This window comes from Symphalangus syndactylus, chromosome 12, assembly GCF_028878055.3.
Source record: "Symphalangus syndactylus isolate Jambi chromosome 12, NHGRI_mSymSyn1-v2.1_pri, whole genome shotgun sequence".
Lineage (NCBI taxonomy): Eukaryota > Metazoa > Chordata > Mammalia > Primates > Hylobatidae > Symphalangus > Symphalangus syndactylus.
Window position 1 is genome coordinate 126,177,521 of NC_072441.2, and position 17,476 is coordinate 126,194,996.

Here is a 17,476-nt window from a genome sequence, read left to right on the forward strand (position 1 = left end):
GGGTCTGTGACAGCTGGCTTTGGACAGAGTAGATAAACATGATCATTTTGGGGGGCGGGTGGGGGAACATCTCAGATTCAGTTAAGAATGAGCCCCATTAAAGACAGCAGAAATGTCATTGTTCTGAAGCCAGTTAGGAGGAGAAAAGGACTGGGGGCTAGTCTGGTTAATTGGTTGTCATCTTCCTGGCCTCACTAGATTCTCAGCTCCTAAAAGTCCTTATTAATGAACTGAGGAAAAGGTTACCATATGGACCTACTAATGAAGAATATTTCAGGAATCTGACAGTAATTGGGTGGGGTGCATTTGGGGTTATTCTGCTAAGCAAAAGAGGCCCTTGAGCTGGCTAGACCCATGAGTTGGTAACTTGAGTCACAGTTCTCACATTCCGGGTACCTTTGAGATGATAGTAAAGACATCTCCTTGCATGACACAAGAGCTCCCCCTGTTTGGCCCCCTGCTGACTCAACTCGAACCACTTAGGGTTTCCTGCTCTAAGGATAACAAACTGCTATGGCCCTTTTTGCATAGACCAAGGCTGATTTTGCCCCCTTATATGTGCTCTATTCATGCTGTCTCCCCTGCCTGTTGTGCTATGCTAGACATGCCTGTGCTCACACATACACTCACAGTGACATGTCTTTGTCTAGCTGATATCTGCTTAAGCATCAGCTTCTCCAAGAAACCTTCCCTGGTCTCCAGGCTTGGTTAGATGCTTTCTCTGTGCCCTGACAATCCCCTGGCTTCCCTCCATTCCAACACTTATTGCCCTGTAATATTGTCAATGTGTCTATCTTCCACAACAGACTAGGGGCTCCTCAAAGGTAAGGGCTGTGTCTGATTCACCTCGCTGTCCCCAATGCCCAGCACAGGGTCTACCGTGCTCGTTGAGCTGAGCTTTCATGACCCACACTATCCGCATCCCCTCAACCACACCCTCCTTGCTCATTCCCACCTCCTTAATTCAACTATTCATTCCACCAACATTCACTAAGCACCTATTCTTCCAGGTGGTGCTGGGGCTCAGAATGACGTAGTTCCTGTTTGGGGAGCTCCCTGTCTATATGGACTTCTGCCATGCAGGGTAAAAAGTGCTATGGCAGGAGGAAGCACAGAGGAGAATGAAGATACCATATGTAAGCTGAGTCCTAAAGAATGAGAAGAAGTTAGGTGAAGAGTTTTGCTTAATTATTTTTAATGTAATTTATTTGTGTATTCATTTATTTATTTATGGTCTCGAACACCTGGCCTTAAGCAACCTTCCTGCCTTGGCACCCCCAAAGCACTGGGATTCCAGGCTTGAGCCACTGGCACCTAGGCAGTTTTGCTCAGTTCTGACTTTTTTTTTTTTTTTTTTTTTGAGACAGAGTTGCACTCTGTCGCCCAGGCAGGAGTGCAGTGGTGCAATCTCAGCTCACTGCAACGTCCGCCTCCCAAGTTCAAGCGATTCTTCTGCCTCAGCCTCCCGAGTAGCTGGGATTACAGGCAGTGCCACCACACCCGGTTAATTTTTGTATTTTTAGTAGAGACGAGGTTTCACCATGTTGGCCAGGCTGGTCTCTAACTCCTGACCTCAGGTGATCCACCCACCTTGGCCTCCCAAACTGCAGGGATTACAGGCATGAGCCACTGCACCCGGCCTGAGTTCTGACTTTAAAGGCTCACATCCTCACTAACTTCAAGAAGCTTCCTCCTCCTCTCCTTCCCTGCCAGCTTCTCTCTCTCCTGCATCCCTGCATGGCCTCTGGTTTCCTCTACCTGGATTAGAATGTTACAGCTTGTTCTGTTGCTGTTCCAACTGAGAGTGAGACAAGGAGGCATAAGGGATAGACCCCTGGCCCATCTCTGAGTCTCAGTTTTCCTGTCTGCAAATTACAAGTGCTAACCTTTGCCTTGCCCCACCCGACTCACATGGTTGTTTTCGTATTTGTGAACTGTTAATGTGAACTGCAGATGGGAGAGACTGATGCCTTTATTAGTATGTCTTTTCTACAACTATAATTGATCTCCCTGTATCTGTATCTCTAACACTCAACACAAGACATGGCACAAGGTCAATGCTCAATAAAGACTTGGTGGGCCAGTCACTGTGGCTCATGCCTGTAATCCCAGCACTTTGGGAGACTGAGGCGGGCAGATCACCTGAGGTTGTGAGTTCCAGACTAGCCTGGCCAACATGGTGAAACCCCGTCTCTACTAAAAATACAAAAATTAGCCGGGTGTGGTGGTGGGCGCCTGTAATCCCAGCTACTCGGGAGGCTGAGGCAGGAAAATCGCTTGAATCCGGGAGGCAGAGGTTGCAGTGAGCCGAGATTGTGCCACTGCACTCCAGCCTGGGCGACAGAGCAAGACTCTGTTTCTCAAAAAATAAATAAATAAAAATAAAATTAAAAAAAAAAAAAAAAAGACCTGGCTTATTGATTGACCATAAGTGATGAAGACAAAGAGATTTCCCCAAAGGCCCTGGAGACAGTAGAGGTGCAAGGAAGCTGGGAGTAAGGTAGGCCAGGAACATATAGGAAAGAGAATTGCCATGTATTCACATGCCAATCATGTCATATACTTTCATGGATTTAATTTTCATTACTATCCTATGGGGTGGGTAATGTTCGCCTCTTTCTATAGATGAAACAGAGACTGGGAGCAATTAGGCAACTTGTCCAAGATCACACAGCTAGTAGCTGCCCTCTGTACAATGTGGCATGTCCTCCCCTCAGTGCCACTTCCTCACAAGGGATTTGTGCCCCTGGCCTTGAACTGTGTCCTCATCTTCATCTGAGCTGAAAACCTATTTACTTATTTACTGGTCTGCCCCGCACCTCCCCAAACACTGCCACTTGTGATAAGGCAGTCAAAGAGTGGGGAGCCAATTTTTGTGATGTTCATTAAGGAAAAACGATATGCTGGAGGGTCTCTGAAGCTGACTGGGTTTCTATGGCCTGAGGATAATGAGCCAGCAGCTGCCGCCTCCTTCATCACATGTCCACAATTAGCAGGCACTTCTGCTGCTTGTCTTTCTCAGGTCAGGAAATGGGCCATAGGAGAGGCTGTCAGCTGGAGGTGGGCTGGCAGGAATGGCGTGTACCTTCCAGCCAAAAGGCTGGGAAAATAGAGGCCTTGTTTATACCTGGGGGGCTTAAGCCCTCTCTATGGACAGTGGAATAATAGGGAGAAAGAGGGAGGGGGGAAAAGATCCCTCCTTTGTTAGAGAAGATGATAAAAGAGGGAGAAAGAGATGGAGAGGAGGTGGGAGGAACAAGTTGAAAGAACAGAAAGAAACTGTCTTTATAACAGGCCACTTTTTTACAGCAATGTATTCATCATCTCACTCACTCCTCCCACCTGTTCTTGGTAGGAAGACACTGTTGTTTTTCTTATTTGACAACAGGGAGTCTGAGAATTGGAGAGGTGAAGTGAGCAGAGAGCTGAAGTGACTTGCCCAGACTCAAATACTGTTAGTCGGATTAAAGCAAAGGAGGCCAAAGAGACTTGTAAAGGAAGAAAAAGGTATAATCGGAAAAAAAAATGCAAAGTGAAAGAGAAAAGGGGGAAGAAATGAGAAGCAGAGCTGTGTGTGGACTTTGGAGACAGCCAAACCCAGGTCTAAACCCAGTTTCCACTAATACAGCCATATGACTTTGTGTGAGTTATGCAGTCTCTCATATTCTCATTTATAAATTGGAGATGATGTTATTTACCCAACTGGTTATTGTGAGGATTAAAGAAGATGATATCAGTAAAGCTCCTAGCATAGTGTCTGGCTTATAGTAGTTGCCCCAAAGATATTAGGAATCCCAAGGAGAAAGTGCAAGGGACACAGGGGAAAGGCTCCAAAAGAAGGGAAAGAGGAAGGCAGACAGACAAGAGAAGTGGGAGAGGGCCGGGGACTGATGGAGAGGGCCACTTCTGCTTCTAAGGGCTGCCACCAAGCTGACCAAGATTCCTCGGGTGGAAAGCAGCCTTTTTGAATCAGGAGGGCCTTTGCTGTGTCTCTTGGGACAACCAAGTTCTTTTCATCACAGAAAGTGACGCTAAGGGTCTCAAGATAAAAAATAGACAAGAATGTTGCACACCTCAGATGTAGTTTTCCCTGGGCCTTTTGCTGGGTTTGTGGAGGGAGGGTGAGATCTATTGGATCGTTTTAGTGGAATTCAGGGAGGAGGAACCCCACTGAGTGGAAATAAACCAGTGTGGCTGTGGGTGGAAAGGGCAAAGAAGACTTATTCAGTGTGAATCTTGAGGTGCCTCCTAGAGCCCAGACTAGAGCTGGCCAGCCTAGGGGGAATGAAGGCAGGGGAAAGAGGAGGAAAATCCCTGCGAAAAAGTCCAAAACTGCGGCTTCTCATACTGTTGCGTTTCCTTATCTTGGACAAGCTAGCTTACTTCTGTAAGCTGGTGCTTGTATTAATGAAGTGGAGAAGATCTGACTGAGACTCCTTCCTCAGGGGCAACATGAAGATAAAATAAAATAATCTATGCGATAAGCGCTTTGGAAACTGTAAAGTGCTGTGGACACAGATTTATGCATTTGCTCTGTCAGCAAACACTAATGACCCCCTCTGTGTCAGGCACAAGGCTATACATTTCACATACATTGTCTTGCCTGATCCTTGAAATAACTCTATGAAGTAGGTAAAATTATCCCTTTTTGCAAACCAGGAAATTGATTTGTAAAGAGAATAAGTGATTCGGCCCAGAATTAAACAGCTGGGCAGTGGTAGAGCTAGGATCAGTCTGACTGAAAGACCAGTGCAGGAAACTCCTGCCCTGTACCATCTCCTTGAAGCAGAATCCCCTGCCTGTGGAATTGGGCCTCTTTGCTTCACTGCTGAGCACTGGACATATTAATCCAGAGTGCTTGGGCTGAGGGCACAGAAGGGTTCCAGCAGAAGGGATGTGAAAAGTCCTTATCTGTATCTCTCCTCTTTCCAGGGTTTGATTTCTTTGAAGCCAGTGCAAAGGAGAACATCAGTGTAAGGCAGGCCTTTGAGCGCCTGGTGGATGCCATTTGCGACAAGATGTCTGATTCACTGGACACAGACCCGTCGATGCTGGGTTCCTCCAAGAACACGCGTCTCTCGGACACCCCACCGCTGCTGCAGCAGAACTGCTCATGCTAGGCAAGGCCCACCTTCCTGACCTCCCCTCATTGTGGCCCCACACCCAGTCTGCTTCTCCCTGTTACACACTGTCCACTCTCAGCCCACTCTCCCTGTTACACACTGCCCACACTCAGAGCAAGATGAGTTGCTGCTATTCTTTGCCTGCCCCTGGGGTTCTCTGCAGATGGTCCCAGTAATAGATACTCAGCACTAGACTAACAGAACAGGTCACTACACGGGTGGGGAATCACTTTACAAAAGAAGACTCTGTTTTACCAAGGGGATTCACTACAGGGACTTAGAAAACAGTCTCTTCTCTGCCTTTAAAATGAGAGTTCCTCCATTTAGCAAAAGTTGACGCACACACATTCTTCAGGGGCATGCCAATTGCGTAAAGCGAGGCTCGCCTGCATAGCTAATCCTGTTAAAGACAACTTCTCAAAGCACAACGTGCTTGTTTCCCATCGGGCTCCCTGTGGAGCTTTCTCTCACTACAAGTCAAGCTTGGGCTCTCAAAGCCCTGCGCCTGTTACCACAGATGCCCACAGGGCCTGGGCAGTTGCTGTGGCGACAGGAAGAGCTAATCTTCAGAGAGCGCAGGCTCTGTAATGATGCTGAAGGAGCAAAGGCTGAGTCAGAAACACACTTAAGAGAAAGGGATTATCCCCTACAAAACGCCAGAGGTTCCTGCTATATGAAAGAGCAAGTAGGTATGCTCCAGAAAGACAAACAGAGAAAAAGAGAAACAGGCAAGATCAAGAAACAGATCACGAGTTTCTGATTTTGCTGCTTTCCAGTTGGTTCTTCACTGTGGGAACTTAGTGAAATTGGTTATTGGTTCTTAGACTCCTAGAACCTGAGGATTTTAGATTTGATAGGATTCCCAAATTTACCTAGTCTGACTAGTCAGGTCTAACCTTCCTTTTTCTGACAAGTGACTGTCAAGCCTAACAATCAAATCTCTTTCTTGTAAAGCACACCTTCTAGGCAGGGACAGGAGCTCATTTTCCACACCATCTTTGTCAACTCTCATAGAAAGTTTTCCTTGCTTCAAGCTCAAATCTGCCTCCTGGAAATTCTTCTTCTTCTTCCCTCCCTGTTGGTACCAGCTCTGCTGTCAGAGACTTCACAGTCTGTGCTTCCTCTGCCCTGTGACACCTTCAGACTATTTGAGAACAGGAATCATGACTCCTGGGACTTGCCTTTTCTCTAGGTCAAATACCTCTATAATTCCATCTGCTGTTCTTCACAGGGTCTTCTCCCTATCCTGCCCCTTTCCTCCAATCCATCTTTTAACTGCTCTTGAGCAGTCTAACTGAGAAGTATGATTCAAAGCAAAATAAATCTTAAGGTGGCATGACCCTGAAAAAATTGAGAAAATTGAACTCAGAGATCCTGATTCCAACCCCTTTCTCCTAGGAGTGAAACCTTAGTTTCTACCAGAGAGCATGGGAAACCACTTCTGGTGGAAGCCCCTTAATTAAACACCTGAGGAAAAATAGAAAAGAAACTCAGAGACCAGAATAAATTAGCTCATTATTCTAGCTTGCTTGGCCACAGGGACATATTTGGTTTTGGCTGAAATAATGACGTGGAACTGGCAGTGATTCCAGAAAACCTTTCTTCTCTGTCATGGCCTGAATCCTCAGCCACCTCAAAAGTCAGCGGGCAGGGGGAGGCTCGCCCCAGTTTTCTCTTCATTTCAAATGCGGCTCATTGTCCTAGAAGTACATTAACTAGCAACCAGTCCAATGACTAAATAAAAGGACCATCCAGCGTGCTGTGGCTCACACCTGTAATCCCAGCACTTTGGAAAGCCAAGGCAGGAGGAACACTTGAGGCCAGGAGTTTGAGACCAGCCTGGGCAATGTGGTCAAATTCTAACCCTACAAAAAAAAAAAAAAAACAACATTAGCCAGATGTGATGGTGCATTCCTGTAATCCCAGCTACTTGGGAGGCTGAGGCAGGAGGATTGCTTGAGCCCAGGAATTTGAGGTTGCAGTGAGCTGTAATCATGCCACTGCATTCCAGTCTGGGTGACAGAGTAAGACCCTGTCTCTCTCTCTCTCTTTCTCTCTCTCTCTCTTTTTTTTTTTTTTTTAAAGGAGTCAGCTCTACAAAGATGTTGCTTTCTTTGATGCAATGCAGAGAACAGAGCTTTGGACTTGGAATCAGGAGACCTGGACTCTGTCATTAAATCAACTGTGACTCTGGGCGAGTTACTTTCCATTTTTGAGTCTTGATTTCCTACTTATAAAATGAGGGAGCTTATTTGGATGATCTTTAAGGTCTCTTTTGGCACTAATAACTTGGTGACTCTTTTTTTTCACCTTCGCCATTTTAGTTGATCCACCAAACAAACCTGAGAGATCAGGATTGGCATCCAAGAGTTGTTTTAGCCAACTCTGATGTCATGCTTACTCTGTACTAGACATTGTTCCAAGCATTTTACATGCATTAACTCATTTATCTTCCCAACACCTTGTGAGGGAGGCACTACAGTGAGCCTCATTTGAAGATGAGGAAACAAAGGTACAAAGAGGTTCTAGCTTGACCTCTAAGGTCACATAATAAGTAAGTGGTTGAGCTGGAGTTCACATCCAAGCAGTAGGCTCCAAGGTCTGTGCTGTTAACCACATTCTGGGCTGCATCTTTTATAGACAAACTATGATCCAGAGAGATTACGAGACTTGGATCACATACCAAGAGAGTGTTAAAGCCACATTAGGATTCAATTCCAGGGCCATCAGATTCCAAGTCCACTGGAGAAAAGACGTATATCTCTAATCTGTTAACAAATTGCTCAACTACTCAGACTAATCCCAGGTGATGGATGTCTAATGCTGAGGAAAGGCGAGTCAGTCTCTGAGATAACAGATCCCATGGGCCTGGGTAGAAAATGCCCAGTGCTTCCCAGTCCCAAGTGCTGGCTTTCCCTGTATCTGCCTCTGCCAGGCAACACTTATCAGGCTCCCAATCAGCAGGAGCCTCCATGCTCCACTTTGAACAGCCTCTATGCTCCAGCAATGGGGTATTTGTGAAGAGTGACTTGATTAACTTTTCTGACCATGGGTATAATACAGTTGCTTCAGAGGGTAGTGGTTCTGGGTGTGATTTTTACACTGTAACGTTGTATACACTGTCATGGATAATTACTATTTTTTTCTGGTCATTAACACTCACCTACTCTAGTACTAGGATTTCAGACCAAGGTCCTCATGACACCTGGATATTTTAGTATCTATATCCAATAATCTTTTCTCTCCTACTGAATATCCAGGCAAAGATCAAATCGTTTTCTTTAAAACTGTCAAATTCTGTAAAACTCAGGAGCCAGTTCAAGGGAACAAGCATCTTCACAATAGATGGAATCAAGGGTTAAATGTTGTAGTGGCAAGCTCGTCTACTGGGCAACAGACAACCAGACCTGCTTGTGAGATGGCAGCTCCCAAGCCCTGCTCTGTGACCTCATTTCTGTCAAATGAAAGGCAGCAGCTTCCAGCTGATTGCAGCATAGTGTTCATCAATCACAGTAATAGCGCAATTAGCCACCAAGGTTCAAGCTGTGTAATATGCGTTAGTGGCAACTTGTCCTGGATTTAATCTTCCTAAACAATCCAAATAAAATATTTAAAAACTCTTGACTTCTGGCTGGGCGCAGCAGCTCATGCCTGTAATTCCAGAACTTTCGGAGGCCAAGGTGGGCGGATCACCTGAGGTCAGGAGTTCAAGACCAGCCTGGGCAAGATGGTGAAACCCCATCTCTACTAAAAATACAAAAATTAGCCAGGCGTGATGGTGGGCACCTGAAATCCCTACTCAGGAGACTGAGGCAGAGAATCGCTTGAACCTGGGAGGCAGAGGTTGCAGTGAGCTGAGATCATGCCACCGCACTTCAGCCTGGGTGACAGAGCGAGACTCCATCTCAAAACAAAACAAGCAAACAAACAACAACAACAACAAAACCCTCTTGACTTCTAAAGAGGCAAAAGTGGCCAAAAGTGCGACACAGTATTGTGTTTGTTTACATCTATTTTAAATGCATGTGTATCTGTAAATAAGAAGTGATTCGTGACTTTTTGTCTCCTCAGTCTATAGCATTATTAACTTCTAGGAGCAGCAGTGGAGTAGAGTGTACTGAATGGTCACAGACTCATTGATTATCAGATCTGGAAAGGAGCTTAGAGAAGATCTGTTCCAGGCTCCTATTTTATAGAAGGGAAGGTTGACATCCAAGGAATGGAAGGAAATCTCCTAATTATTCTGAGAGTACTGCAGTGATGGAGCCAGGACTAGGTCCTGGATCACTTCTAAGAAGACACTTAGCTATTTGAGTATCGACTAGGGCCTAGCATTATTAAGCACTAGATAAATACACATGAAAAAAAATGATCCCTGCCTGCAAGGTCCTATGATCTAATGGAGATGCTGTTTCTAAAATATTACTATCCCAATTTGGCAGTCAAGGAAACAGCCCTGGAAAAGTTAACACGCTCAAGTCACCCACTAGCATCATTTGAACCCTCGTTTGTCTGACTCATGCTCTTTCAAATTTTTTTCTTCAGATTGTCTTAGAAGAAGGGTAGATGGGATATACCCTCTGGTAGTACCAGGCTCCCAAAGAGTCTTAGAGTTAAATAACCTCAGTTAATTAAATAACCACAATTGCCTGGTGACCGAAGCCTTATAACATCCACAGAATAAGACCATTCTCCAGACCTGACTCCCCAACTCATATCACCTGCCCCTGCCAGCCACTAAGCTCCTTGCTTGGCTATCGAGTTTTCTGGAGTATCCTGAGGAATGTTTGTTTGGCTTTGTTTGCCAACAGTTTTGGGGAAGGGGAAAGAACTACACAATAATCAGTGTCCCGGGATCTCATTGATTTCAGATTCCCTACCCCAAGCCTACACCCAATTACCTGCCATAGTTGGGGAATCAAGAAGCATCCTGTGACTGGAAGTAGATGCAAAACACTAGTCCATGAGATATAAATACCGTTAAATGATGGTTTTTTAAGGTCCTGATCCACTATATGAAGTAGACAAAATTCAAATTTATTTATTCATTTATTTTCTCAACAAATGAATATATATTATGTGCCAGGATACAAGTAGTGGCAAACTGGACACAGTTCTTGCTTTCATGAAACATATAGCTTCATGATTTAGTCTAGACATTGTCAAATCATCACCCAAATATAATTACAAAGTACTCTAAAGGAAAGGCACATGATGCTGTGAGAACACTCAACTGGGAAACCAGAATCACCTTTGAGAAACTGTTTCAGGTGCTCTTGGAAGAGTCTACTGCTCCCAAATATCTCTGCTACCTGCTGGCCATTGCTTTACATTCCTCAACTAAGCTTCATCTTTTAGTACTAACCTTTGATGGCTGATCAAATACAAATGCCCCAAGAAAAGTGAGGATAGGAGAAAGAACATCTCTACCTGTGAAACATTCTTAGACTGCCTGGCTAGGAGTTCATTGTTGTTTTCTGAAGGACATAACCAACCACTCCAAAACCTATAGGCTTAAAACAACAAATATGTATCATTTCTTATGATTCTGTGGGTTGGCTGGGTGGTTCTTCTGGCTGAGGCAGGATGGTCTAGGATAGCTACATCCACATGTCTGGGGTCCCAGCTGAGATGACTGGGGCTGTTGAGGCCTTTCTCCCTGGGGTGTCATCCTCCAGAAGGTTGCCCAGATTTGTCCATGTGGTAGCAGGAGTTTCCTCCAAGCAAGAGAGGGCAAGATCCAACACAGAAGCACTTTTCAAGCTCTGTTTCCATCACATTTGCAAATGTCTCACTGATGAACCACAAGTTCCATGGCCAAGCCCAGTTTTAAGAAATGGAGAAATAGGGCTGGGCTCAGTGGCTCACGCCTGTAATCCCAGCACTTTGGGAGACTGAGGCATGCAGATCACTTGAGGTCAGGAGTTCCAGACCAGCCTGGCCAACATGGTGAAAACCCATCTCTACTAAAAATACAAAAATTAGCTAGGCGTGGTGGCGGGCATCTGTAATCCCAGTTACTTGGGAGGCTAAAGCATGAGAATTGCTTGAACCCGGGAGGAGGAGGTTGCAGTGAGCCTAAATCGCACCACTGCACTTCAGCCTGGGCAATAGAGCCAGACTCAGTCTCAAAAAAAAAAAAAAAAGGGAGAAATAGATGACATCTCTTTATGGGAAGAGCTACAAAATATAGTGACCAATATTTCAGTCTATCACAGGAAGCATCCTCAGTCCTCTGAAACTAAGTCTGGTAGATGTCCTGGGGTCTTAAAACATGGCTCTGATGATATCACCAAAGACAAGTGGCAAAATCGTTTAGGGCAGGGCAGTCTTATCATTTGTTTAGTAGTTATCTAAAGGATTTACTTTGGAGGAATCGAGACACCTCTAGATGAAGAAGTTTTGATGCTTGTTAAACAGTCCATTTGGATACTTCTTAGCTATCCCCGAGGGACGAATCTGACTTCTCATTTCACAGGATTCACTGTAGATAATGGCTGTAATTCCTACCTGAAGTTCCTGGCCAGAAGCCCAGCAGAAAGATTCAGTATATACAGAAAAGGTGGCTCCAAGAACAGCTGGATCTTCTGTTCTAACTGTACTTCCTTCCTTAATGTATTCGTGTAGTCCCAAGGCTTTAGATGTCAAGTCTTTGATAATAACATGTGTACCTAAGAGCCTACTGGACATTTTCATGTCTGAAACTTAACATGTCCAAATTGAAACTCTTGATTCTGCCCCCAAACTTGTTTGAACCCCAGTCTTCACAGAAAACTCATCCTTAATTCTTTGATTTTTCTCTTTTTCTTAGCCTCCTTGTCTAATCTAGCAGCAGATCCTAGGGTTTTACTTCTAAATATATCTCAAATCTGATCATTTTCCTCCATTTTCATTGCGATGACCTTGGTCCAGGCCACCATTGTTTTCTGTCCTAGAGAGCTACCACAGAGTTCCTAACATTTCCCTACTCACATAATTACTCCACTCTAGTCCATTCTCTCTCACAGGAGTAACATCATATATATATATATATTTTTTAATAGAGACAGGGTCTTGCTATGTTGCCCAAGCTGGTTTCAAATTCTGGCCTCAAGCGATCCTCTTGCCTTGGCCTCCTGAGTCACTAGGATTGTACATATGAGCCACCGCATCCAGCCTCAATGGCAATCTCTTAAAAATCTAAATAAATCAACGGCTCAGTAACACTGAGGTTTACTTCAGTATCCCACGCGAAAACAATCCAAACCTTGGCAAGATAGTGAAACCCTGTCTCTACAAAAAATACAAAAAATTAACTGGGCATGGTAGCCTGCACCTATAGTCCCAGCTACTTGGGAGGCTGAGGTGGGAGGATTGCTTGAGCCCTGGAGGTCAAGAATACAGTGAGCCATAGCCATGATTGTACACTGTGCCACTCCAGCCTGGGTGACAGAGCAAGACCCTGTCCCCCTCTCAAAAAAAAAAAAAAAAAGAGAAAAGAAAAGGAAAGAAACGAAGAGAATTCAGAGACTTCCATTATTATTAATACCTATTTTATTGATTCTGTTTCTAGCCCTGAGTCCGCTCCTAACTTGCTATAGGATCTCTGGTAAATAATTTCCTGTAATAAGCAGCTATCACCTCTCTCCTTGTTTCTTCCAGAAATAGTAATGTCTTCTTTAGTAGTACTGCTACTCCCTAACCCAAACCAGGTGATTCTAGTGAAGACTGTCAATAAACGGAGCATGTGATCAAGCAGGGCCCATCAGAATCCTTCCCTAAGATTTTTGTAAAAAGCTGGACCTATTCTTTTTCCATTTGAGTGGCAAATATTTGAAGATATAAGGTCTAAAGCTGTGATGGCTTATTCTCCACCCCTGTGTAAATTCTGGTCTATAGTAAGTGAAAACAAGGCCATTAGGCAGAGGGCAGCAGAGACATAAGGTGAGAAAGAGTGTGGCCTCTGGTTTTCCAGATCCTGATTCTGGTTTGGAGGCTTGGCTGATCACCTCTTCCTTTGATTCTGATAGAAAGCTCAGCGTATCTTTCTAATAAAAACCCCCTTTGCTGTGCTTGTTGGAGTTAGGTTCTTATTACTTGCAACCAAAAATATATTGTCTCCTCTTTTGTTCTCAGTTTTCTCATTTATATATCCTTCTAGCTCCAAAGCACGGAAATTCAAAAAAAAAAAAAAAAAAAAACTGGGCCTTTCAGAAAATCCCACTGATACAGACTTTCTGATCCAGAATGTATAATCTGGAAAAGAAGCCTACCCTTGTCTCCATCCTCTCTTCTTGTACCTGAAGGAACGAAGAAGAGGGATTTCTCAAGGTGAGAAGCAGTTCTCCGTGGACACTGATGACAGCACAGGCAAAGGTTCCTATGACTAGGGATCACTGTCCGCACAGAGTCTGGCTTCCCAGGTATCCAGCAGGTAGACAAAACAGCTAACTCCACTGCCACTCCTTTCTCCACATCCGTTCCTATTTCTCAGCCATCTCAGTGACATCTACTGACTGGACTGAGTTGGGTGGTATATGCTTCTGTTTACTTCTCTTCTGTCTTTTTTAAGTGGCCAAATAGCAAACGCTTAAATAGGAAATCTCTGGGAGACTTGAATAAAAGACTTTGCTTCGTAGAAAATCATGTCACAGAAAGGCTAATAGACAGCGAAGTAAGTCAGCAAGTCCCTGAGCAGTAGGATTAGGATTCGTGTCTCCTTTCAGATTCAACTGCATCTCTTTCTGGGGTTAACAGTGGACTCTTAAGAGGCTGTGCAGCTTGGGTTAAGTCATTCTTATCTCTGGGCTTCAGGAGCTTAGACCAGATAGTTTCTACAGGCTCTCTTGGTGCTGATGCCTTGGGATTCTGTGGCTGTTTTCTGTAAGAGTTGCAAGGGGCAAACAGGATTTTGGCAGCAATCCTTTCATTACTAAAGCTTCCTTTCTTTTTGGGTACAGTGAAAAGAGCCAAGGCTGTGTGACCCCCTCATCACTTAGCCAGGCGTATGGTCCTGGTTTCTGAGGCTGCCAGAAAGCATCTTAAGAATGTGTGTCTGGATGGTCCATGCCTGACTATTCTAGGCTGGAGGTTCGTAAAGAGTAACAAGAGGAAGAGAAACAGGAATCTCTGACACTTGTGGAGAATAGAGCACAGTCCCATTTGTTTGAGAAGAGACACCAGGCAGCTATGTTTATGTGCCAGAAATGCATTCCACCTCAGGGAGGACTTAATTTATGGACCAGTGTGTGCCAGGCTGAGCTGGGCAAGATCTTTCTGAGGACAAACTCTGCCATGCAGCTAAAAGCCTGGAAACTAAAAGGATTTCATGTAGTAAACTATCTTCCAACCCCTGTAAGCATCAGACCACAGGATGAGGTTTCAGAAGGTCATAAGGCAGAGTAGTTAAGCCTACAGGGCTTACAGTCTGACAGACCTGGGTTCAATTCTTGGATCTTCATCACTAACTAGTTTTGTAACTTTGGGAAGATGACTCCCAGAGCCTCAGTGAGCCTCAGTTACTTCATATGTAAATGAAGTAATAATGCCTACTTCACGAGGCTGTTGAAAGAATTAAATGGAGAATGGGTGTAAAACCCTTAGTGCAGTGCCGTGCACACACTGTAGATGCCGAACGTGTGATGTTGGCATTACACAATGTGTAATCCCAATCAGGCAGAGCTAGGCAGGCAAATCTAATCCAGGATCTTTGTAAGGGGACTGAGAACCAGAGACTGGAGAAAGCCAGTGTAAACACCATGAGCAAAGGAGCAAGAGAAGGGGTGTTGTGTAAGTAGGAGATGGAGCCTGGACTTACCAAGTGGATCAGGGTAGAAGAATCCAGTCAGGTCCAAGGGAGGAGTGTCCAGGAAAATGCCATGAGCAGCTCTGTAGCATGAGCTTTTTGGCTGGGTTAAAGTAGGGTCTGCCACCAGTCATCTGACAGAAAGGTACCTCCTGCACTTCCTCCTTCCCCCAGAGATCAGCCTCCAGGAGTGAGGAATGAGCCCAGAATGAGAGTTTAGAGTGCTCCAGAGCCTTCGTTAGAGGTGCCCTCCAACACTCAGAAAACCAGGATTCCAGAGACCTGGGTTTGAGTCCTGACTTTGCAGCATACTAACTGTGTGATCTTGAACCAACTTATTTTCACCTAATGAGGCTGACAATCTTTCCTACTTCACAAAATAGTTATGAGAGTCAAATAAAAGTACATTTTAGAAAGTGAAATGCTGTGGACATTTAAGGTGGAGCCACTGTTGAGAGTCTAGGGGGGTAGATGGTATTCGTCTCCGAATGAAACCGAATACACCCCTCCCAGAGCCCTTTCCAAGGATCCCCTCCTTCTTTCAGCTCCTTCCCTCCACCTCAATACACATTCCTGTCCCAGGAATTCCTACTTTAACCTCATCTAGAAATACCAGGGCCAAGATGCCTTACACCCAGAGGTTTGGTTGGCTTCAGAGAAACTTCTGGAGGCTAAAAGCAGCCAAGAAGAATCAGCCACTACATGTTGGGCCTGGATGAACAGAGCAGTGAGCTGTGATGGGGCTGGGGCCCAGGAGGAGCAGGCAGGAGAGTTTGTATGCACCATGATTCAAATATTATAACAAAAATCATCGATCATGTGTTCGGCACTTTACAGTTCCCAAAGCGCTTTCCCATCCATGCCCTGATGATCTTTAACACAACACTGTGAGGTGGGTTTTATTATTTCCAGTACAGATGAGGAAAACTGAGGCCTGCGTCAGTGAAGCAACCTATCCAAGGCCAAATAGAGAAGGCAGTAAATGGCAGGGTTAGTCTCAGAACAGGGGAGGGTCTATACCCCCTGCAGGAGGCAGTCCTAATTCTGAACTTCACCTATCTGGGGGTGATAGAGGGGAGCAAGAGGAAGGCTGCTGAAGAGAAAACCTAAACATCTGTTTTGTCTACATGTGACTCCCTTTGCTTGTGGGAGAGAAGGAAGGAAAGGAACACATTGTTGTCAGCCCCACAACCCCAACAAAATTAAACCCTGGAGCAGGTTGAGCAGCAGAGGCTTCCCTCAGATCAAGGAGCCAGGGGCAGATGATCTATCTCTGCGGCCACACAGAGAGATGGCACCTTATGCAATTTGCATATCATCTTCAATTCCCCCAGCTGCTCTTTCTAATTTATTCAACTGGGGGCCAGGCTGGTCTCATGCCAACCTAGGAGATGCACCATAGCAGTATGAGCAGAATTCCTCAGGAGGAACAATTAGCAAAAACTGGAGTTGCCTCTCAGCAGGCCTGAGCAGAGAGAGGAGCAATAGCTCTCACGTTTCTCCTCATTCGATTCTAACTAAGCAGATGTTCTCATGCTTTTTTATTCTTCCTATGTTCTGTATACTGACACCTCTTCTCAGTGGCATATGAAATATGAAGTGTCATGTGTTGTGAGTTTGTATAAATATAAAGGAATATATATACACAGTAGCAAAAGAGGAGATCTCATTTACAAATATCTATGGTGTTTCCTTGTTCTGTGTTGATCTGTTTTATCGATACTGAATTTTCTTAATGTATCTTCTATCTTTATTATAGTGGCAATGATGGTATATGCATTAAAATTCTTCTGAATTGTATATCATTTGTAAAGTGACTCTTTCCTGAGTTTGTGCTAAGAACTTTGGACAGGGGAGGCTGGGTGCAGTGGCTCGTGCCTGTAATCCCAGCACTTTGGGAGGCCAAGGCAAGTGGATCACTTGAAATCAGGAGTTCAAGACCAGTCTGGCCAACATGCCAAAACCCCATCTCTACTAAAAATACAAAAATTAGCCAGATGTGATGGTGGGACCTGTAATCCCAGCTACCGGGGAGGCAGAGGCAGGAGAATTGCTTGAACCCAGGAGGCAGAGGTTGCAGTGAGCCGAGATTTCTCCACTGCACTCCAGCCTGGGCGACAGAGTGATACTCTGTCTCAAAAAAAAAAAAAAAAAAAAAAGAACTTTGGGTAGAGATTCTTGCATTCAGAAATATTTAAGAGGAACTGGGAAACAGGTCCAGCACCAATGCAACAAGAGACACAATATGATGCAATAGCTCATGATGGACTCAGGAAAGGGGGAGATCAGGATGGACTACAACAGTCAGGGAAGGCTTCATGGTAAAGGAAGGACTGACATTGCAAGAGGTCAGCAAGTGCCTATTAGTGTGCACTTCTGGAGACCTGCTGGGCTGTGGCTCTCTGCTAGGTGGTGTAGAGGTTGCAGAGAATAACAAGGGGCAATGTGTGCCTCCCAGCAGCTTAGCTCAGTGTTAGCTCATAGCGGAGATTTAAGATACACTGCTGGACGGGACGTGGGAACAAGGCTGCTGAGCTGGAAAGTAGAGAGCCCACAGGAAAATGAAGCC

General features: G+C 44.9%; 1 protein-coding gene across 2 annotated transcripts in view; it reads left to right on the forward strand.

The window, feature by feature from the left end:
* Nucleotides 1-16,712, forward strand: part of RAB3B (RAB3B, member RAS oncogene family) — a 93,454-nt gene extending 76,742 nt beyond the window's left edge. For both annotated transcript variants that reach the window (XM_063627564.1, XM_055254551.2), the window contains exon 5: nt 4,933-16,712. In XM_063627564.1, the coding sequence (XP_063483634.1) occupies nt 4,933-5,120 (188 nt within the window). In that variant the 3' untranslated portion in view covers nt 5,121-16,712. The remainder of the gene's footprint in view (nt 1-4,932) is intronic.
* The last annotated feature ends 764 nt before the right edge of the window (nt 16,713-17,476 follow it).